Here is a 24,271-nt window from a genome sequence, read left to right as displayed (position 1 = left end):
ACCAGCATCTGCAACCAATCTGAGTTGGCATCAGGGGCCAGAGTTAACTGTGCGAAGACTGAGGCCATGCTTTTTGGCAACTGGCCCAACTGATCCAGCATCCCCTTCACCGTCAGGCCTGACTACCTGAAGGTGCTGGGGATCTGGTTCGGAGGGGCTGGGGCATGCAAAAAAAAAATTGGCAGGAGAGACTGTGGGAATGGCGCTCCCTCTCAATAACTGGGAAGAACTTGGTCATCAGGTGTGAGGTGCTCTCAGGGCTGCTATACTTGGCGCAGGTGTGGCCTGTTCCTTGCTCCTCTGGCTTGAGGATCACCTGTGCCGTCTTCTGGTTCATCTGGGAATCCAAGATGGAGCTGGTCTGATGGGTCACCATGCACGTCCCTGGATAATGGGGGCAAAAGTGTCCCCCAATGTCTCCCTCCATCCTGATGACCACCTTCGTCTGTGGCTGCATTAGGCTGTGCGTGGAACCAAAGTATGTAGGCACCAAGTGTCACTATGTGCCGAGGTTCTACCTGTCCCTGATGTTGCGAAGGATGGGCCTGGCCCTGTTGCCACGCAATGTTCCTGTCAGCTGGATGTTGGGGCACTACCTGTCCTTTATGGAAAAATTTCTTCCAGACCAACACCTTTTGACCACAAGTCCATCAGGCAAGTGGTCAGCACGGAACATCCTGCAGACACTGCAGGAGAAGGACTCGATGGATACTGTGGGGTGGTTCCCTGAGCAGACTGTCCAGACCATCTGGCAGAATGCCTCATCGCCAGAACTCACCAACAAGCACCAAGACCTTGCTTGGCTGGCAGTGAGAAGGACCCTCCCAGTCAGGTCCTTCCTGCATGGTTGAAACAAGTCCCAGCACATGCTGCCCCTGGGAGGACTGCGCTGGGGACGAGACGGTCGCCCACCTCTTTGCGGGCTGTGGGTTTGCGAGGAGGGTGTGGCGAAAGGTGCAAGGGTCCTTGTCACATTTCATCCCCAGCAGCTGTGTAACAGAGGATTCTCTGATCTACGGGCTGTTCCTGGGGACACACAGAGACTGACATCAACTGCTGCTGGAAGGTCAGCAACTCTGTGAAAGACACCCTTTGGTCTGCCTGAAATTTGTCGGTCTCCCAGCACTGCGAGATGTCCGTAGGGGAATGCTGCCGACTGGCACATTCCAGGCTGCAGGAGTACGTGCTGAGGGACGCACTGAAGCTGGGTGCAGCCAACGCAAGGGCTTGGTGGGGAAGGACTAGAGTTTAGGGGTCAGGTGAGGAAGCACCTTAAATATTGTAAATACGGGATTGGTGTAGCACCCCAGGGAGCCACACGAGGGGCATTGGTGCTATGTCTCTTATATAAGAAGGTAACACTAATGATTGATCTGAACACAAATGTAAAGGTTTGCGCTGTTTTATTGTTGTATATAGTTTGTTTTTTATGATGAATAAAGTTTATTTTGGAATAAAGTGTGTGTTGTTTTATTGTGTGTCTTCAATCTCTCATGCAACCACCACCTTTGTTTTAAACCATATTATAGGCAGTGCTATTAGTTGCCCAAGCCCTTGAGTCCAAAATTGCAAAAATCTGCAAACCTCATCTTTTACTGAAAGATCTTTGAAGATTAAAGGCCAAGTCACTTCTCATGTGCCCCCTCTGCAGCTCTGTCAGATTTTGATTGATGCTCCTGTGAGTTGTCTTATTAGTTTTCCTATACAGGGGCTCCCCAGGTTACAAACAACCTGACATGCAGAAATCTGACTTTACTTAAAAAAAAAAAGTGGGAAAATTTGTATAATAATAAAATGTTTCATGGTATTCATTAATGAAATGATACAATATATAATTGCATTAGTTTAACCATGAGTAGTGTTAGGGTGATTATTCAATGAAATGAATTGTAGCAAGTGAATGTAGAGTGATACAATTTGGGTAGCTAAGAAAATGAGTGTTTCTGACTTGTAAATTTGCTTTTGCAGTGTCCTTGAGAACAGAACCCTTCTGCAAACCAGAGACTGCCTGCATTGGCAGTGTGCTGATGGACTGGGAGTTCTGATCTAGTAGAGAAATGAATGCTTTATATTCTTCAAATTTTGAGGAAGGTTGTTGAAAGAGAACTTCTTGAATAGAGACCATGGTCAAGTCTGTCACTTATAACCATGGGTTCAAAATTTTCTTTTGGAAGTGTATAATATAGCTGCAGAGTAATGTGTATCGTATTCTTGCCTCTTGCCACACAAGGTCATGTGTTTGTGACCTTCTCACATGCATTCATTATTAAGGCTTGCACTCCAGAACAATTGAGAGCTGTTGAAGGCCCCAAATTTTTAAATAAGATTGAAGTAAAGATTTCACAAGGCAATAGTATATCTTCTTACACAAATCCTCCCTTTTCCTGTGCAAGATATGTGCTGCATAGTTCAAACTTCCTGATTTTTGTTTCTTGCTAGTTTCAAAACATTAGATGTGAAACTTTTTGAGAAATTAAATTTGTTAAGGTAACCAGTTTCTACCAACTTTTAATTTTGCTGTTGTTCTCTGAAAGTTGGTCCTTTTTTTTCATTTGGGCCTAATCACTTATTAGCTTCTCCAATGTCCTCTGGTCAATTTCAGAGAAATAAGTATTAAGGCCATCAGTTATTTAAAATCTGATTGCACAGGAAGAGATTACTAGGTGGACAGATGAAAAGATTTGGGGATATGCTCAGCCTCCTGGGGTTATGAGGGAGAAATGCTGTATCCCCACAACTCATGGGAATCCCAAGCCCTTGACCACTTAAGGTGGAGAGGCAGCATTTGATGTAGTATTGGTTAACCTCATTCAAGCAGGAGGAGCACACAAGCCCAGTGGAAATAGTGGATCATCTCCCCAAATTACCCGAGCAATGCACAAGATACTGGACAAACTCAGCAGGTCAGGCAGCATCTATGGAGGAAAATGGACAGTTGATGTTTTGGGTCGAGACCTTCCCCAAACCACTCACCTGTTTGCCCTGTCTGGGACCTCTTGCCACATCTGTGAAAGTCTGGGTTCCTGCATTGGCTTCCTCAGTTGCCTTCAACCCACAAATCTGGAATGGAAGCAAGTCCTCTATTCCAAAGGACTGCCCAAGAAGACCAGACAATGGTGGCACAGCTGTGCAGCTAGTAGCACAACTACCTCCCATCTCCAGTGATCTGGATTTGATCCTGACCTCCAGTGCTGTCTGTGGGGAGTTTGTATGTTCTCCCTGTAATCAAATAGGTTTCCCTAGGTGCTCTGGTTTCTTCCATGTCTTTTGGTAGGTTGATTGGCTGTTGTAAATTGTCCCCAGTGTGTAGGTGAGTGGTAGGATTGGAGGGTGTTAATGGGAATGTGGGGAGAATAAAATGGGATTAGTTTAAGTAGGTGCTTGATAGTCAGATTAGACTCGGTGGGCCAAGGGACCTTTTTCTGTGCTGTTTGACTTTATGACAGTCTTGTGTTAATTTTTCATAAATTTGTTTCCAGCTTTTTAAATTTACACCATTTACTATTAAACTTTGTAAAGCAAAGGGGTGCAGGAAATAAGAGCCTTAAAATGCTCCCCAGTTCTGTCAAATCACAAGAATCTTTGCATCCAATTATGGAAATTAGTTTGACTGGTGCTGGGAAACTTGGGGACAATTTGTACCCAAGTCCTTGTCCATCCAAGATTCCCTCTGCTCGCTCATGTTTTGGGTGGAGGTAAATAATCCCATTCTTTGAGCAAATTGAAGACGTGACTTGGGGTACCTTCACCTTGGAGTGGCTCAGAAGGCATGGGAGCTCAGTGCCAACAACCTACTGGAAACATACATAGAAAATAAAGAAAAATGCATGCTGGAAATCTGAAATAAAGACAATGCTGCGAACACTCAGCAGGTCAGGTAGCATCTGTGAAGGGAGAAAATGGGGCTTGCATTACATCTGATGGAGGGTTTTGGACCTGAAAGAGTAGCACTGGTTTTTCTTTCCATGGATAATGCCTGACCTGCCAGGTGTTTCCAGCAGTTTGTTTTTCATGCTGGATCCATAGAATGGCTTTGACTGCTGGTGAGGCCTAGCAGCCAGACTCATTGGCTTTCAAAAGCTGGTGTTGCTGACTATTTGACACTTGGAGGAAATATTCTTTCAGATTATAAAATTGACAAATGTTTGCATTTTCTTAAAAATCAACTTAAAAACATTGAATCTAACTTAAATTGAATAACAACTACTTCCTCCCCCCAACATCAGATTTCTTCTATTTATTTGAACATGTTGTATTTGTGCCATGTGTAATCTGACATAGGCTGCCCAGCTCGTGGGTTGGAAACTTGTGGAAGTTTGTGCAGCCTTGCTGGACTCTGCGAGGAGTTCACCAGGGAAGCATGCAGTGGCAGGGTGGAAAAGTCCCTGGCTTAGGCTGACGATGGCAGTGGAAATCCTGGGCTTGATTGAGAATATCTGTGCATGTTCTGGTATGTGTGCTAATATCAGGGTGGTGAGATCAGCATCATTATTTTCCAGATTAAACCTAATGACTATTGATGGTTTTTATCTGATTGACACCTAAATGGCTTTTGCTGCCTTCTAAATTAAACTTCAGAAATGTGTCCCTGGACTAGGAGTGAAAGAGAATTCTGCTTTGGGGAGCCAGATATTTGAAATAATTAACCCTTCCTCCCACTACATAATGTCTCTGCCCAAACATTTCAGTGAAGAGAATTTACTACTTTTACTGTCAACTATGTATTTTCACTGTAGTTATAAAGACCCAAATTCCAGTTATTAGTTGTGTAACATCAACAAGCACCAAGTGTGAATGTTTACAGAACAAATGATTTGAGGTTTGTTCTGGTTCTTGTTTTGAATTCGTTGGTTAAATCAGAAGCAAGAGGCTGAGACGTGGGCTCTCAAGGGCTAGTGGAATAGAGGAGGCTATAGATGGGGAAGCAAACCAGGGTTTGTTGCTCAGTGTGAGGACAGAATATTGCGGAATCTTGGTTGAGGATTTGTCAGGTGGCTAAACATAGGTTCTCAATGTTTCACAAAATAATAGGAAATAGTTGAAGCACTCAGCAGTTCAGGCAGTATTTGTGGAATGAGAAACTGAGTTAATGGTTTAGGTTAAAGACTGGGGAAGAACAGACCAGTTAGCTTTGAATTGCAGAGAAGGTGAGGGAGGAAAGATGGGACAGGATTTCTGTGAATGGGTGAGGCCAGGGTTATCATGGGGATAAGTTGTAGAAGTCATTTTGTCAATAGCTTAATGGGGGGGTGGAGGGGGACAGTAAGATTGAGAAAATCAAAAGTGCCAAAGGTTTTGAGATGAAGGGCATGACCAGCAGGGTAGGCTATGCAGAGAGAGACTGAGCCAATATCACTAATGGATGATGTTTAACAGAAATGGCCAGCTCTGATGCACAGAAATTGTACTTGGAAGTTGTAGAACTCAAGATCAAGTTGGAAAGGCTTCATTGTGCCCAGATAGGCGATGAGGTGCTGTTCCTCAAACTTGCATTGGGCTTTGTTACAGCAGTGTGGAGGCTAGATTGGTTAGAATGGGATGGAGAATTAAATTAACAGGAACTCTGGGCCACTCTTGTGGACTGAATGCAGTTGCTTTGCAAAATGGTCACCTACTCTGCTCTTGTTTTCTCCAGTGTCCAATGTAGAGATCAGATTGCAGTACACCAGATTGGAAGAAGTGCAAGTGAGTCACTGTTTCACCTGAAGGGAATGTTTATGTCCCTGGGTAGTGAGAAGGGAAGAACTGAAGGAATGAGTGTTCCACCTGCTGTGGTTGCATGGGAAAATTGCTGCAAGGAGGGGAGTTTGTGGGGATGGCAGACCAGACCAGGGAAACGGTCCTTTTGAAATGCTGAGAGGGGAGAGGAATGTCTGTGGGTGGAACCTGGTGAAACTAGCTGCATGGTCCATTGAATGTGGAGGCTGGTGGGGTGGAGGTTAAGAACCAGGGGAATTATCCCTGCTCTGTCCAGGAGGAGAGGGGGTAAGAGCAGAGGTGTAGGAAATAGATGGGATATGGTCAAAGGCTCTGTCAATAGTGATAGAGGGCAAACCACAGTTCAGGAAAAAGGAAGAAGTCTCTGAGGCACTTCTGTGGAAAGTAGTCATCAGACAAATGTATTGGGGGGGGGAGAGAGGAAATGGGGGAATGAAGGAGTCCTTGGAGGCAGAGTGGTAGTTGAACTGTGCATCTGTGGTAAAGATGAACCAGTTGAGACCAGGAAATTGGAAACTGTCAGTGACAGGACAATTGAAGTATAACAGGCAGAAGTGGGAATGGACTGGATCTGGGGAGAAGAGATGGAGTTTGGTGGGGTAGGGGCAGGATGAAACGATTGGTCTGTCCAGATGGTCCTGCCCATGGATTTTGGGCAGAAGATAGAAATGGGCTGTGTCAAGCTGGGACACTACAAGGCTGGAAGCTACAGTGGGAAGATATGAAGAAATGAGGTCTCAATATCCAAGCCTGTGTTCTTCGTCAAAGAAAGGCCATTTGGGCAATCTGGCGTGTTGAGGTACAGAATACAAATGTAATCAATCACATCCAATCAGAGGCCTTGTACTCCTCACCTGACCTGGCCTGGGGACACTTAAAGAATCTTGCAGCTGGATACTGACATCAAGTCACACTTGATGTCCATGTCCAAAAGAAGGCACTCTGAGCCTGTGTGAAGTCTCTCGTCCACTACCCATGGGTGAATGTCCTTGCTTGACAGAGGCAGCAAGGAAAGTACTCAGCTGATGCGTAGGAGAGCACTGCCTGATCTCTGGCCATGTTTTCCCCTTTCATTCCCATGCAGAATATCTCATTATGGTGCTGACACCAAGTTGAACAAAATTGACCCCCAAGAGTTTAAGAGAAAACCCTTCCCATCTGAAGAATTGTCTAACAGGGTTGCCACCTACTAACAATTGAACTGACCTTTACACATGCTGAGCCAAACCTGAATATTTTGGCATAAGATGGACCTAATTTGACCCAAACCTGCAGCATATAGTTTGGCCTGTCAGACTCTACTAGGAAGACTCTCTGGTACAGACAGAAAACAAAAAGGATGGGTTTGACAAACTAATGCTGGTCCTGTTCATCTCCTAGATTACATTCAAGTTATTTTAGAATTGTGCAAATTTGGACTAGAAGAATTTGGTTCTGAACTCCAGGATGTTTCCTGAATTAAATGACGTTTTACTAGTGGTTTAAAATCTTTCCATTCAAGATTTGTAGATTACCACCTTGTGTTGCATTAAAACCAGTTTTTGTGGCTTTTATTTTGAATGTTTGTTGCTTTGCTAATGTGTGGTTTTGTTTTATTTCAGTACTATGAGATGTCATATGGCCTCAATCTTGAGATGCATAAACAAGTAAGTACAAGAGGAAATGAAAGCCTTTGATGAGGTTAATGAATGGAATAATTGCCTGTCATCTGCAGTTCATGCACGGAACCAAGAGTACGTGGGTAGTATGAATGTAAATCAGTATTTGGTTTTGCAATTCCTCCCCCAAACCTTGGCCTGCAAGGCCTAGTCATTGGCAGATGGCTGTTTCACATTCATTCTGGAAGAACTGTGTTTTTGTAATGATAGGAAACAGTGTTTCTGGTAATTGTAGAACAGATGGGAGGGCGCGGGGTTATGAAGAGCGAGGGGAAGAGATCTGTGGCAGCAAATTGCAGTCAGCAGACCCTTTTGACTTGAGGGGGATGTAGTGAAAGTGTTTTCTTTTTATATGCATTGAAATTAATTTTCACCTGTGCCATGGCTGCTTTGAGAGGCACTTTTACCTTTTTGTATAACAAACTGCTGGGGGAACTCAGTGGGTCATTCAGTATCTGTGAGAGCAAAGGGTTGACAACATTTTGGATTGAAACCCTGCATAAGGACTTTTTCTGTATATGGTTTTGTTCTGTTTTTGTTTTAAACGTGGGAATAGTTTTACAGGTACCCTTTTGAACACTGTCCAACTGGCTAATGGCAAGGGTCTCTCTTTCTTCCCTGTGTGGCTGGAGGGCAAAATAATCTGCATAGTCGTTCTAGATGGCCAACTAGCATTGTATTTGGGGCTACTCTATAAAAGAATTCTGAAATTCAAATTTATCAATTTTTAAACTTTCTTTAACAAAACAAATTTCAAAAATATTCCCAATGCAGTGGACACATGCTCAGGAAGGTTACTGCTTCATCCTGATGAAGTAATGTCATAATATATGAGCACAGTGTTTGATTGGACGCTTTTTGCATTGTGCGTTGAATTGTCATGTCCGATAATATTGGAACAGAGGTACCAACCATAACTAGGAGAGGCCAAGTGAAATAATTTGCATTAAGTGCCTTCCACAACCTCTGCATCAAAGCATTTCCAGCCAATGAATTTAATTTTTTACAAAGCAGTCATTGCTGTGTATGAAATGTTGGCTTGTGTGCACAGCAAGATCCCATGAACTTACTCAAAGCTTGTTCTTTCTTTTGTTAATTGCCAGTAGTAACACTTTAGGAGCCCACAGAATCCAGTGCCCTGCTAATATTTAATCAGCTATACAAATGATGATAAAAATGGGAATGGTTTAGGAACACTTCAAATCTAACTTTTTTTAGAAAAAAATACAAGTATATTTAATGTTTTATTGTGCCTTCAACCATCTAAGCATTTTAAATTCAAAGGACAAGTTTGCTGCAGTGCCTTTATTCAATAGTTAAATGTGCCTTTTGAATTCTGCTGACAGGTGAGTGATGAAACCACTTGCTTTTGACACTGAGCTCAGACTGTTCAATGATGTGAGCACCTCTTGCTCCCTGATCAAAAGGTGGCTTAGAATCTATGGTGTCAATTAGGATGGGGAATTGGGGCTTTTATCTCCACACAACACCTCTCTGTGTACTACCCTTTCTCAATGTGGACTGGGTTACTTGTTTCCATATAGATCTTGATTCGGATTGAACTTATCACCTCCTAATGCAGAGACAAGTGTGTTGACTATTTTAAAATCTTTGGTTTTGTCTAAAGAACACTGCAATGATTTGTTGCAACCCATCTAAAGCTTGTTAATCAAATTTTCTGTAGATTTAAAAAAAACTGAGTGTCGCTGGCATTCTGCTATGCTGTTGGCTAGGCGTTCTATCTAATGCTTTGCAAATGTGGATTAAACTTGCTGGAACATAGATTGGGGAAAAATTACATCAGCAGAAAACTTGTTCAATAGAGGCTATCTTGCATATTATGTATAGACAGCAGCTGCAGAGACTACTTACCTTGCAGTATTGTATGATGAAAATGGTTAATCTGAAGTGCAGGGTCTGCAGTATTTTAAGTTGCAAATATCTGTAAATGCATTGGTGTTTCTGTTTCTTCCTATATTTTGCAGCTTCTGTAAACTTGTTGAATTGCACTGAGAATTAAGTTAATTCTGGAGTCAGGTAAATAGATTGAGAACATCTCAATTTTGGGCACTAATCAGTACTGTGCCAACTGATTTTTGGCTGGTACAGGGTAAGTGTAGCGGCCAAGTGTTCAAAAGGGAATATCTATTGGGGTCCCTGCTCATGACCCCCCTGCAGCAAGCTATCATCTTCTTGAGCCGTCCCACAGGATTGAAGATAAGTTGCTTCCAATGGAAGATGCTGTTGCACGAGTTTTTAATTTTGGCTGGCTGATGCACACCAGTTCTGCATAGACATGTCAGAGCAGCAATGGCAAAAATGTGCAAGATTGGAGATCTGGCTTTGCTGCACAGACTTGTACCCCCACTCCCAATCCCATGCATGTGAATGCATAGGAGAACATGTATAAATGCATTCTGATCTTGTAGCCATAGGAACAAACTCAAGTGGCCTTGCCCAAACCCCTGCTACCTTGGCCTCCCTCCCTGCATTAGTTCTCCCTCCCTCCCCTCTTTCATACTGCCTGTTTCTCTTCACTCTTCTTTCCCACTGACTTCCCCTTCTCTCTGATTTGCTTGGTTTCTCCCAATGTGATGCTGCCTACTGATTGCTAATTGGCTTCCCTCTCAGCCTGGGCAACCAAACTGCCCCAAATGTGTGGTTTAGCCCAGATCATCCCACCCCAGAATCTCTCCCCAAAAACTTCTGATGAATCTTCAGCTAACTTGTCCAACACCAGGAATAGGATGTGATTTGTGCTGAAGAGGGTATAGAGGAGATTCACCAGGATGTTGCATGGACTAGAGGACTTTAGTTATGGGGAGAGCTTGGATAGGCTGGGCTTGTTTTCCCTGGAGTGATGGAGGCTGCACTGGTTTATTATTGTCACACGTACTGAGGGACAGTGGAAAAACTTGGTCTGTATGGAGGGCATGCAAAACTATTTCATGTCAGTATGTCGAGGTAGTACAAGGGAAAAGCAATAACAGAATGCAGAATAGTGTTACAGAGAGTGCAGTACAGGCAGACAATAAGCTGTAAGGCCATGATGAGGTAGATTGAGGTCAAGAGTTCATCCTATAAAAGGGGACCATTCAATAGTCTTGTAACAGCAGGATGGCAGCTATCCTTGAGCCTGGTGGTACATGCTTTCAGGCTTGTGTCTCTTCTGCCTGATCAGAGGGGGGGGGGAGGAGAGAGAATGGGTGGGGTCTTTGATTATGTTGGCTCCTTTACTGAGGGGTGACCTGAAAGAAATATATAAGATTTGAGGCATAAATTAGAGCAGGTTTTTAAAAAAAAACTCTTTCCCATGGTAGAGTTATCAAAAAACAAGAGGGTGCAGGTTTATGGTGAATGGAAGGGCTTTTAAAGGGGATCTGTTTTTAAAGGGGAAAGCTTTTTTTTTGGAGTGGTTGACATTTGGAACACACTGCCAGGGGAGGTGGAGTCAAATGTAATCACTACATTTAAGAGACATTTAGACAGGCACTTAAATAAGCAAGGCATAGAAGGGTGCAGGCAATGGGTTCAGTGTCGATAGGCAAAGAAGATCAGCATGGATGTGGTGGGCTGAAGGGCCTGTTTCTGTGCTCTACAACTCTGGTGCTGCTTGTTGCCAGATTCCCAGAGCTCTGTGGGTGGGTTGGTGTGTCCCAATAGCTATTTCTCAGTCTACTTTTGACACAGATTTATTCTGTGACAGTATCTTGCTTGCCTGCTGTTATGATCGGCATCTGCTGTGCCCCTGAGCACCAGGGCAGTGTGGGAGATGCAGACTCAAAACCCACAGGGTCTGCTGTCTACATCCAGTGAAAGCCAAATCCAACTGGACTATGATTCAGTGGCCTTGTTCAAACTCTGCTTGCTTCCTATCTAACCTCATGGGTCAATAACCACTCCCTGGACACCAGCTACCTCTGGAATTTTACTGGCTGACAGTTCCTTTTATCAGGGAGAAAAACATTCCCCTATTTCTGTTTGAAATGTTGATCCCTAATGCTGTTCTCTTTTTAAATACTTCATTGAACTGTATATGTGTCTTTTAAGTTCTGCCTCTCCTACAACTGTAGGACCACTAACTGTGAACTGCACCTTCTATCTGCTATTTGTGCCTTGGTTGGAGACTGGCACTATTCCCCTGCAGGGTTGTAGTTTGAGTATTCAATTAATTGAGTATTAAGTTAACTCTATAATGGCAGTCGATACCTTGTTAAGTGTTGGCTCCATTTTAGATGAAGGATTGTGGTTGAGTGGAGAGATACAGGAGTCTGGAGTTGTCTACCTTGGAGCAGAGGAGGCTAAGAGGGAGATTAGATGTCTTGTATATTGGATGTTATTTTACATTTGTGAAAGATTGTATTTCTCTTTTATATCAACTAATGAAAATAATCAGAGGGCACAGATTTAACAGGATAGGTAAACTCCAGAGCATGAGGCAGTTGTATATGCAGGGAATATTTTGATTTGAAATGCATTTGCTGATAGGCTAGTGGATATTGAAAGGGATCTTATCATTGACCATGCACTTTGAAAGAAAACTATTGAAGACGTGGGGAATTAGCAGAAGAGTGAGACTAACTGGCTGGTGCTGACTTGCTGGGCTGAGCAGTTGCCTCCTGTAGTGCATGTTCTACAATTCTATTGAAACGTTACCTCTTGAGTGAACACCAGCTATTTTGTATGACAACTTAATTATTCATTGTTTTAGTACTTCATGTTTGTAAACTCCTTTTTAATGGTGATTGTTATGAACACTTGCAGTACTTTAATACTCCCTATTGTATCATTTAAGCTGCAGTGGTAATTTAGTGCAGCCTTTAAAGTCCCTTAAATTATAATTTTTAAGGGGCCATCAGAACCTCAAATGAACCATGAAGCTGGTATGAGCTCTTAACTGCGCAATCTTAATAATTGAAGCTTTACTGGGGACAGGAAGGGAGTTGAATACTTTTGCATATTTACCTACTTCTTAAAAATTTTCTGCCAGATGTAGCAATTGCATTCACTTTGTATATCACGAATAAAGTACAAGTCTTTCTCTATATTGTACCCCCAATTCAATATATGCTCTTACATTGTGTCAGCGCTATCCTTAAACTACTACCCTTAAACATTGTATCAGTGAAATGTTAAATTCCACAGCTGCCCTGCTTGGATTTCTAGATTGTTAAAGCGGGCTGGGACACTGTTTCTGGCGCTCCTTTCAAACACACTGGGCTCAGTTCATTCTTCACATTAAAAGGATATTTACCTACTGCATGTTAAATGCTTGTAACTTCAGTTAATGTGGGAAGTGCTAACCGTTTGAAAGACCATGGCCCATTTACTTTTGCCACCCTCTTAGTTGCATGATGCATTGGTAGTAGATATCTGACTGCCACTACCAGTCTGTTAGTTCATAGCAGACTTTGGCATGAGACAAGAAACCTCGGTGCTGACAAATTTTTAGATTTGTGGTCGCCTGTACCTGTGACACTGCAATTGATGTACTATGTTTTAAAATATTCAAATATCCCTGTACTAATATTTGCTGAAACAAATTATTTGTTTTGATTTGGAGACAAATGAACCAAAAAAATTTGCATTTCAACAAGTGCCTTTTCAGAAAGAAGAGTGGGACTGATGCCTAGCAGCCTCAGTGAATGGCACGTGCAGAGAGTTGGGGATATGGAGGCTCCCCCTCAGTCCAACCTGATCTATTATTTGACCAGGAATAGGAATTGAGAGGAGTGAGTGATTTTTCAATGTGGACAGATTGTTACAGCAATGGAAGAAAGCCAGGGCTGAGTATGGCCCAGCGACTCTGCCTCCCATCAAACTCCTTGTGGGCCTGTTCTTCTCTGTTGGCACCCTCCTCTGTGGACTCTGTCTACACTTCTCATTGCCTTGGTGAAGCAGCTAACATGATCAATGATCCTCTCGCCCCAGACATTCTCTCTTCTTCCCCCCCCCCCCCCCCCCCCCCCCATTGGGCAGAGGATACAAAAGCCTGAAAGCACATGCCACCAGGCTCGGACAGCTTCTATCCTGCTGTTTATAAGACTATTGAATGGTCCCCTAATACAATAAGATGGACTCCTGACCTCACAATCTACCTCTTTATGGCCTTGCGCCTTATTGTTTACCTGCACTGTACTTGCTCTGTAACTGTGACACTTTATTCTGTATTGTTTTACCTTGTACTCCCTCAATGCATTGTTGTAATGAAATGATCTGTATGGATAGAATGTAAAACAAGTTTTTTTTTCACTATCTCAGTGCATGTGACAACAATAAACCAATTTATCAATTTGAGTAATCTGTTTTGAAATGCTGTAATTGGCGAGGAGGCATATCTGGAAATGCTCCTCCTTCTGTATCTTGGAACCCATAGAAATGTACAATTCCTTTTTCTTTTGTTGGTCTCCTAGGCTGGCCTTGGACACCACAGTTTGCTTGTGTTCCTCGGCTTTTTGAAAGGGGAAATGCATACAATAGTTAGTCATCAATTAGCTCCTCCCCATCTCACCAGCTCAAATTACCTGCCAGCTCTGTCTTGGTCACGGCACTACTTATCCAATATTTCTGAAACCAAAATCACAGTTGGATTTGAAGGGATGAGGGATGTCAATTGGGGAAAATGGACATCATTTTGGACAGTTACTGGAAGTTTTTTTGCAAATTTTTTCATGTCAAATTGCCTGGTCCAATTTGATCTTCAGCTGGTATAGGCTCATACAATCCAAATGCAGGCAACAGGATCTGTTCACATGTATTTGGGAGGGAATTGGCAAATTGTTTTGGTGCAGAACTAAACAATAAAGATAATGGAATAGTTTAGGCAACTGTGTTCTGAATTGCAATGCACTACCAAGACAACAAAATAGAATTCATGTCCATTTGTTTTGTGCCCCACCCACTTCCCATAAGCTTTTTTTTGCCAGTGTCTGGCAATTGATTATAATCAAACAAAGTTCATCTACAACTGTGGGGAATGGTGGGAGGAAAATGGTTACTCCCATTTGGTCTATAATTTAGAAGTTCTATTTGGATATCATTTAGCAACAGATACCATCACTATCAGTCTAGGCCTTGGAGTCATAGAGCAATACAGCACAGATAAGGCCCTTTGGCCCAACATGTCCATGCTGACCATGTTGTCCACCTAGCTAGTCCCAATTTCCTGTGTTTGGCCCATATCTCTCCAGACCCTTTCCCCCTCCATGTACCTATCCAAGTACTTAAATGATACTATTGTACCTGCCTCAACTACTTCCTCTGGCAGCTCATTCCATATACTCACCACCCTCTGCTTGGGGGAAAAAAGTTGCCCCTCAGGTCTTTTTTTTTAAATCTTGCCTCTTTCACCCTAAATCCCCAGAGTTTTGGACTCTCCTACCCTGGGGAAAAGACTGTTACCCTCCACCTTATCTATGCCTCTCAAATTTTAAACACTTCTGTAAGGTTACCCCTCCTTTTCCTACAATTCCAAGAAATAAAGACCTAGCCTGGCCAACCTTTCCTTATAACCCTGGCCCTCTAGTCCATAATGTGGAAAAAGCATAATTTCCTTCCAGTACTACTGCATGCCAACACCTCCTGGGTGTGACTTTTGTGATCTTGGTCTGTGCGTGCATTGCACGAGGGTAGCAAGGGCTGCTAATTCAGAAGGACAGCACCTTGTTATTGAGCAGTTTGCTTTGGTGTTCCCTAAAGGGGTCTTGTCAGAGCAAGTCCCGGACCTTGCAGTTGGGTATTGGGCACCTGTCACTGGTGGGCTCGGGAGTAAAATACTTCTCCCTCTGCTTCCCTATACCCTCCCCTGGATCTCAAGTCCAAACCTCTTCTTCATTCTCACAGATCTCTAACCTGACCCACTCCTACACTGATGCAGGCTTTTGACCTGAAACATTGACAATTCCTTTCCTCCCACAGATGCTGCTCTAGTTCCTCTAGAGATTTTGTTGCTCCAGACTCCAACAACTGCTATCTCTTGCATCTCCACTTCTACCTCGCCAGTCATGGGAGTTCACCTTAAACACTGTGCCTCTCCCAAGCAGCTGATTTGTGACATTGTTTTGTTTGGGTGTCCAACCTCATTCCAGAACCTAGTTCTCCATGCTACTATTTTTGAACATAAAACAGTACAGCACAGTAGGGCCCTTTGGTTAAACTTTCCTGCATTCACCTTAAACTGATGTCCTCTGGTATTGTCCATTGCTGCCCTGGGAAAAAGATGCTGGCTGTCCACTCTATCTATGCCTCTCATCTGTCACTTCAAAGAGAAAAGCCCTAGCTCACTCAACCTTCCTGCATAAGATATGTTCTCTAATCCAGGCAACATCCTGGTAATCTCTGCACCCTCTCTAAAGCCTCCATGTCCTTCCTATAATGAGATGACCAAGTGTGGTCTAACTGGAGTTTTATAGGGCTGCAACATTGCCTCGTGGCTTTTGTACTCAATCCCCCCGACTAATGAAGGTCAGCACACCATATGTCACCTTAACCACCTTATCAACTTGTGAGGCAACTTTGAGGGATCTGTGCACTTGGACCCCAAGATCCCTCTGTTCCTCCACACTGCTAAGAATCCTGCTATTAGCCTTTGTGCTCTGCCTTCAAGTTTAATCTTCCAAAGTTTATCACTTCACACTTTTCTGGAATTAAACTCCATCTGCCACTTCTGTGCCCCACTCTGCATCCTGTCTATATCCCCTCGTAACCTACGACAACCATCTATGCTATCCACAACACCTCCAACCTTTGTGTCATCTACAAACTTACTAACCCACTCCTCCATTTCCTCATCCAAGTCATTTATAAAAATCATGGAGTGGGGGTCCCAGAACAGATCCCTGTGCAACACAGGGATTTGCATTTTGATTTGCAGTGTTCGATTATGCAAAGAAAAGGCCTTTCAAAACATCTGTTGTGTGGTGCTGAATCCCTTGGATATTGTGGACTACAGAATTTTCAGCAGTGGGTCCTGGTGCAAAACATTTATTATGGAGCTGCACATAGTTGAATTAATGTTGCTGTTAAAGGCTATTCAATTTCTAGGTCTATTGTTTTAATCATGCAAAGGAAATGTTGAGTAATACTCAGTGGATATCTATCTTGGATCTCGGAATAACATCATGGGGTGTTTATGTCCATCTGTGAGAGGGAATGGGACCTCTGTTTAATATCACATCCATATGACTGCAACATAACACTGGAGTGTTCAGATAAGTTACATACTCTTGTCTCTGGAGGGACCCTTCCAAGTTGAAGGTGAGCATGCTACTTGCAGAGTGTTTTGTTTTTAAAGCTTGTAAAAGTATAATGTTTTGAATAAGTGCACTCATTTTTGTTATAGCAATCAATGGAAAACCTTTGAAGACATTAGGGGAAGTGGGAAGGGAAATGACCTTGACTTGTGAGCTTCCTGATTTAATGCTCCCCGGCCCTGGGTTTCAACACAGTTGTATGTTTTTGTTGGAAATTGCCAGGCCAGTCGAGGCAATGAAACCTTTTATTTTTTCAACATGTCATTACTGGAAAGGCTGAGGTGGCCCTTAGCACTATTTTTAATCTTCCCTATTGCTTATGAAGCTGCTGTGTGAATCCAGAGCAATAAAAGTCATTTTGATGCTCATGTAATGCTCGAATGAGTGTTCTTGGGAGGATTGTACTGAAACCCTTTTTATCTATATGTTAAGACTGACCCGACAATGAACTGGTAGGTAAATATACAGCAAATCTCCAGATGACACCAACTCTAAAGAACAGGCATGCAGCGATGTGTTTTGCTTTGTCTTTTTAAAATAAAAACTCTACTTGCCAGTAGATGTTCATCTAAAGTAACTTGGTGAATCATTCCTTTTCCACTGATTTGGCAGTCCTGAGTAGTGAGATGCTGGTGTCAGGATTGGTCATAGTGATACAGCATGGAAACCAGCCCCTCAGCTCACTGAGTCAGTGTGAACTGTCAAGCATCCATTTACACAAATCCCATTTATTCTCCCCATAGTCCCATCGCTTCCCTGCAGATACACCACTCACCTACACAGTAGGGGAAATTTAATGGCCGGTTTTAATCTACCCATCCACATATCTTTGGGATGTTCAAAGAAACCAGAGCACCTGGAGGAATCCCATGAGGAGCGGAGTATCCAAACACTGCACAGACAGCCTCTGAGGTCAGGATTGTATCCAGGTTGCTGGAGCTTTGAGGCAGCAGTTCTATTCGCTGCACCACTCTGATGTCCCAGAAAGGTGCTATGTAGAGGAGTTGTGTTAAATCTTGGGTGGCTTGGGCTTCAACCCCCACCTCTCCCTGCCCTTTAAGTATTCTTGGGGGAAGTTTTTGTGGCAGCACTCTTGGCTCAGCTCGGGATCTTGAGAGCTGAGGGTTCAAACCTCGCTCTGGGAATAATACAGGATGGTCTTCCTGTGAAGCCCCGAGGAATGCTGCAATCATCAGCCGTGCCTTTTTTCTACTTTTTTTTTAGATGAGATGTTAAAGGTACTTTAATTTCTGGTGAAGTTAAAGCCATCCATTGCACAGGCTTGTGTTGGGGTGGTGGATTTCTCATTCATCAAACATCTGCTTTCTTCTTTTTAAAAGAAGTCAATTAATCTTGATGTTTATTCATGTGATTTGAACCAGGCTGCTGTAATTCCATAAAAGTATGGCCATGTTAAACATGTCTAATTGCCTACTCATGTTTTTGGAAAGGTGTTATGTGGAGCAGTGGTGTCTGCTAAAGCTTGCGCAGATTGGTCTTTATCTCCCCCTCCCTGCTTCCCCTTTAACTATTCCCACAGAAGGATCTTGTCCTTCTAGGATTTCTGACTTTTCAAAAAAAAAAACCTTTTTCCTTTTCCTGAGCTTGTAAAGTCCCTTTTTTTTGTTTCCTGATCTCAAATGAAATTTGGAGCAATGGTTATCTTTGACCTTCTCCAAATGCTCTCCTGCCACTATTATCTCTTATTGGGAGCTATTGATTGTGGTTTTCAGAGTGAAGCCACTGTCCTCTCTACTTTCTCCAGCATTATCTAATTTGGAAATCCTCTTGTGCATTATCTTTTTAATGCTGGTTGCAGCTAGTATAGAGCCATACAGCATGGAAACAGACCCAGCAATTATCTTCCTTCACTAGCAAGGGCCTCTCCTCCTATTTTCATTCTCTGTACCTATCACAAATCATCTTCTTTATTTCTTTATCCAACTCTTGCTATCCTTTTGACTTCCAGGATCCTCAGCTGTATTTACCTTGTGCATTAGCTCTGAATTTTCACTTCTTTTTTTTGAGGACTCCTACTGGTTACCTATTGACCATCTTGTAGGTAGCTGCTCCTAGTCCTGTCTTGTATTCAAATTGGTCTTGCATCCCCCATTCTCTGCAACCCCCCCCCCCCTCAGCTGAGGCCCTAACTTTCTAGTTCATTCTTGTCCTCGTAACCATCTTAAATTTCAGAGCTGTGGTCACTATCTTTGTGAAATACTGTCCCATTGATATTCTCGTCACTTGCCTGGCCACACAGGAAAGATTTAGATCCAGTACTACCCTGTTTCCAGTAAGATTAGCCAAATGCCAGTTCTCCTAGATGCTCTTTAAATTCTGTCCCCTCTAAGCCGTTTGCACTATGGTGATTCCCAGCTATCAGAGGAAGTTGGAATCCTTACTACAATTAGTTTTCACATTTCCCTGTGATTTGTTAACATGTCTGCTTCTCCTTCTCCTGTGGACTGTTTGGAGGTCTGTAGTAAACCTCCAACAAAGTGATCATTCCTTTTCGGTTTCTAAGCTCTATTCACATGCCCTTCTAGTACCTTTTTCTAAGAGATCCTCCTTGTTATATTTGTGGATTCCTTGACTAATGTTTCGTTACCATCTCCACTTCTACATTCCAGTTTGTACCTGAAGATTCTACAGCCTGGAATATTGATTGCCAGTCCTACCCATCTTTCAACCACAATCCTGTGATAGCAACAATGTCCTAAACCATTAACTCAAATATTACATCTGTCAACTGCTTTCGTGACAATTAGTGGTTCAACTATGGTTAAGCAGCCTTTTTTTTTCACTCAACAGTATAGTAGTCACTAGCTCTCTTTGTGGTTAGGACGTGGGACATTTTGAAGTGCCTTCCTTTACTTACATACTCTCATTTTGTTTGATCAACTTGAAGCTTACTCCTATAAGCTCTGGTGGCCTATTAAATAACGTACTCAACATTTTTTTTTCTAGTTTAAACCAGCATTTGGACTACATGTGTTTTGCTCCATAGAAGTACCATCTTCATTTACTCTTATTAAAACTATTCAGTTTGCTTCGGAACAGTGTATTTTACTGCTTGTCGCTAGTGTATGCTGCTACATTGGAACAGCCAGTCTCACCTGCAAGCCCTGCGTGTTTTTACTTGCTGATTCCATTATTTTTGGCAATTTTCAGTGCACTTTCAAAGGTCAAGATTCATCTCATAATAACTGCTTCTAAATCTGGTCACCCTTTGATTCTTAGCATAGGAGCAGAAATTGGCCATTCAGCCCATCGAGTCTGCTCTGCCATTTGATCATGGCTGATTTTTTTTTCTTGTTCCTATCCATTCTGCTGTCTTCTCCCATAACTTTTGACGCCCTTACTGATCAAGAAACTATCAACCTCCGCTTGTAAATGTACCCAATGACTTGGCCTCCACAGCAGTTTGTGGCAACGAATTCCACAGATTCACCACCCTCTGGCTAAAGAAATTCCTCCTCATCTGTTCTAAAGGGACGTTTTTTCTATCCTAAGGCTGTGCCCCTCTGGTCCTAGACTCTCCCACTACTGCAAACATCCTCTCCACATCCACTCTATCCAGGCCTTTCAATATTTGGTAGGTTTCAATCGCCCCCCCCCCCACCCCCCATCCTTCTAAACTCCAGTGAGTGCAGGCCCAGAGCCATCACATGCACTTCATACATTAACCCTTTCGTTCCCAGGATCATTCTTTTTAAACCTTGTCCTGGATCCTCTCCAATGCCAGCACATCCTTCCTTAGATATGGGGCCCAAAACTGCTCACAATACTCCAAATGTGGTCTGACCAACACCTTTTATAAGCCTCAGTATTACATCCTTGCCTTTATATTCGAGTCCTCTTGAAATTAATGCTAATATTGCATTTGCCTTCCTATAATACTGACTCAACCTGCAAGTTAACCTTTAGGGAATCCTGCACTAAGACTCCCAAGTCCTTTGCTCCTCTGATTTCTGAATTCACTCCCTGTTTAGAAAATAGTCTACACTTTTATTCCTTATATAAAAGTATATGACCATACAACTTCCTACGCTGTATTCCATCTGCCACTTTGCCCATTCTCCCAACCTGTCCAAGTCCTTCTGCAGACTCCTGCTTCCTCAGCACTATCTGCTCCTCTACCAATCTTTGTATCATCTGCAAACTTGATCACAAAGCCATCAGTTCTGTCATCCAGATCATTAATGTATAACGTGAAAAGTAGCAGACCCAACACCAACCCTTGTGGGACACCACTAGTCACTGGCAGTCAGCCAGAAAAGGACCCCTTTATTCCCACTCTTTGCCTTCTGCCAGTCAGCCAATCTTCTACCTATGCTAGTACCTTTCCTGTAATGCCATAGGCTTCAATCTTGTTTAGCAACCTTGTGTGTGACACCTTGTCAAAGACCTTCTGAAAATCCCAGTAAACGACATCCACTGACTCTCCTTTGTCTACCATGCCTGTTACTTCCTCAAAGAATTCCAACAGATTTATCAGGCAAGATTTTCCCTTAAGGAAGCCATGCTGACTTCGGCCTATTTTATCATATGCTTCTTAAGTACCCTGAAACCTCATCCTTAATAATCTTACCAACCACTGAAGTCAGGCTAACTGGCCTTTAATTTCCTGTCTTTTGCATCCCTCCCCTCTTAAAGAGTGGAGTGACGTTTGTGATTTTCCAGTCCTCTGGAACCATTCCTGAATTTGGTGATACTTGAAAGATCACAACTAATTCCTCCACAATCTCTTCAGCTACCTCTTTCAGAACCTGGGATGTAGTCCATTCGATCCAAGTGACCTATCTATCTTCACACCTTTCAACTAATCTCTCCTTAGCATCTGACGGTATGTTGTCGTCATTAGTCTTGTGATAACTTCTTCATTTCAGCAATAAACTTGGCCATTGATTTATCTTAACCATGATACTATTTTAAACCTATGCACAGTCTCCCTTGGTTTAAAGTAATTTTTCAAGAATCCATCACTTTTCTTAAATTACCTGATTTCTCTTGGCTTTGGGTTTCTTATCAAACTATGTATGGGGGTACTGGCCACACTAATTATGATAGATCTCTGTTCATTTTCAGCATTGATGTTGTTTAAGTCCTCGAACAAAGAAGTGATTGGCCCTGACCTTTGCCTGATAGAAGGCCAGCAGTCTGATGTTATTATCAGTAAAGGAGAGACCTTCCCAATGTTAGAATCGGGAGCTTCTTTTGACCAGTCTTTGATGGTGTTAATTGAGACCTAAGAGATTTTCTTGTACACATGCTGGGTACTCTTTAACAAATGCGTCAGGCTATGAGACCTTGAAGTTCATCCACCGTCCCCAGGTTAATGCTATGATCAGTTACTGGAACAACTGTAATTACAGCAACATTCAATAACTTAACTCTGTCCAGGACTATCCACAACAGTTGGCACTGCTGTTATGAAAGGCAATATCTATCCCCTCAGAAACAGACATGCCTTGCCTGCAGTAGTATACTTATGAATATAATAAATGGAAATAAGTCACTAAGGTCTTGGCCCTTCATTAACATCATAGAGTCGTACAGTATGGAAAAATTCCTTTCAGCTCAGTAAGTCTGTGCCAACCATCAAGCACCTATTTGCATTAATCCTACATTAGTCCCTTTTAATATTCTCACCACATTCCCATCAACTGCCTGCAGATTCTAACACTCAGTTACACACACTGGGAATTTACAGCGGTCAATTAACCTACCAATCTGCACGTCTTTGGGATGCGAGAGGAAACCCATGCAATCAGAGGGAGAACACGCAAACTCCACATAAACGGTACTAGGGGTCAGCATCAAACCCTGGTCTCGAGGGCTGTGAGGCAGTAGCATGACCAGCTATGCCAGTGTGCAATTGTACCTGACCTGATTTTGGTCTCCTCTCTAGTTTATATCTAGTCCCCCATACCCCTTCCCTTTGTCTCAAATAGCTCTGTCCTGAATATGTTCAGTGACTTCACATCCATGGCTCGTTGGGATAGAAAATTCCAGAGATTTGTGACACTCTTTTAAAAAGAAGTTCCTTTTCTTCTCTGTCTTAACTGTGTGAGCCTTATCCTAAAACTCATGACCTCTAATTTTGATTTCCCCCAAGAGGGGAAATCTCCTCTCAACAAATACCCTGATAGTGTCCTCAGTCAACCAGGCCACCTCTTCTCAGCTCATCCAATGAGAAAGGGTCTAACTTGCTCAATGTTCCCTTCTAACACAGCCCCTTCTTCCCAGGGATCGATCTCGTGAACCTGCTTCTAGCACAAGTAGTTTCCTCATAACGAGATCAAAATTGTATGCGGTATTCCACATGTGGTATCATCAGTGCCTTTGGATGGCTGTTGCAAGGCTTCCATCCCTCATGCATGTCAGGTCAATTATATAGGAACCAATTTGCTTTGACTGTAACTCCCTCTGCAATGACCTCAGCTACCAAAAGGGACAATCAGCAATGTCATCAGATCACTCACTGAGGGTCCCTCTTCTCGTTGAGAATTGTCCTGTTATTTTTGGATCTAGGTTTCTGTTTCTTATTCGTCAGGTTTATAAGTTGGACTTTCCGACATTGCACCTATTACCGAGCACCTTGCCTCAGGGCAGGAGTGGTCCACCTCCTTTGGAAAGCTGTAGATAAGCAGCGAACAGGGGCAATACTGTTACCATGCACTGGAAAGAAACATACAAGGGAGGGATGGTTTGCAGATGGAACCGGTGGGGGTGGCGAGCTCCCGTTGTCGGCCATTTCAACTCCTTTTCCCATTCCCACACTGAGCCTATCCTCTGCCTCTGGACTATTAGGGTGAGGCCAAATGCAGACTAAAAGAACAACACCTCATGTTTCACCTGGGTAGTCTACAACCCAGTGGTGTGAACACAGGATTTTCCAATTTCAGGTAACCCGTGGCCCCTTTGCTCCTTTCTCTCTCCTCCTGATCCATACAGATTCTCTCATTTTCCTCCAACATCCACCCCCCAATTTTTTTTCTAACCCCACCTGGTTCTATCAGCCAATCACCCACACGCTTAATCTACTGGGTATCTCATCCCCTCCTCCACTAGTTCCATCTGCCCATCATCCCCCTTATCTGGTTCCATTTACCACCTCCCTGACATCAGATTCCAGCACTTGCAGCCTCCACTCATTACCTCGAGCCCTGTCTTACCTTCACCCTTCCCCCCCCCCTCCAAAAACCTGGCTTCATCTCTTCCTTATTTTCTCTCTCCTTATCCGTCTCACCCTATCTCATCAGCCGCTGCCTCCCAACTCTACCTCTTCCTCTTCTCCACCTGGCTCGATCTGGCCATCGTCTGCCTCCCCACCTGATTTCACCCATCACCTGCCAGCCCCTCCCTCTCATCTCTTTATACTGGCTATCTATACACACAAACAGTCTCTCTCCCACAGCCCCCCGCCCCGATGCAGGGTCTCAATCCGAAACGTCAACCCTCCCTCTGCCTCCACAGATACTGCCTGACCCCTTGAAATCCTCCAGCAGTTTGTTTTTTGCTCCAGATTCCGGCATCTGCAGTCTCTTGTGTCTCCAGAACTATAGCAGGGTCAATTCGATGGCTACAGTGGGTCCCATTTGTAATGATTTCAGGTGGTCTACAAAATGTAATTGGAGGTTG

At 43.2% G+C, this 24,271-nt stretch overlaps 1 protein-coding gene across 3 annotated transcripts in view; it reads left to right on the top strand.

Moving 5' to 3' along the window:
• Positions 1 to 24,271, top strand: part of LOC127582363 (transducin-like enhancer protein 4) — a 182,993-nt gene that overhangs the window by 27,280 nt on the left and 131,442 nt on the right. For all 3 annotated transcript variants that reach the window (XM_052037533.1, XM_052037532.1, XM_052037534.1), the window contains exon 4: positions 7,320 to 7,364. In XM_052037533.1, coding sequence (XP_051893493.1) covers positions 7,320 to 7,364 — 45 coding nt within the window. The remainder of the gene's footprint in view (positions 1 to 7,319; positions 7,365 to 24,271) is intronic.

Source organism: Pristis pectinata, chromosome 24, assembly GCF_009764475.1.
Source record: "Pristis pectinata isolate sPriPec2 chromosome 24, sPriPec2.1.pri, whole genome shotgun sequence".
Lineage (NCBI taxonomy): Eukaryota > Metazoa > Chordata > Chondrichthyes > Rhinopristiformes > Pristidae > Pristis > Pristis pectinata.
The sequence above is the reverse complement of the archived record's forward strand: the minus strand, read 5'-3'. Positions and strand labels throughout refer to the sequence as shown.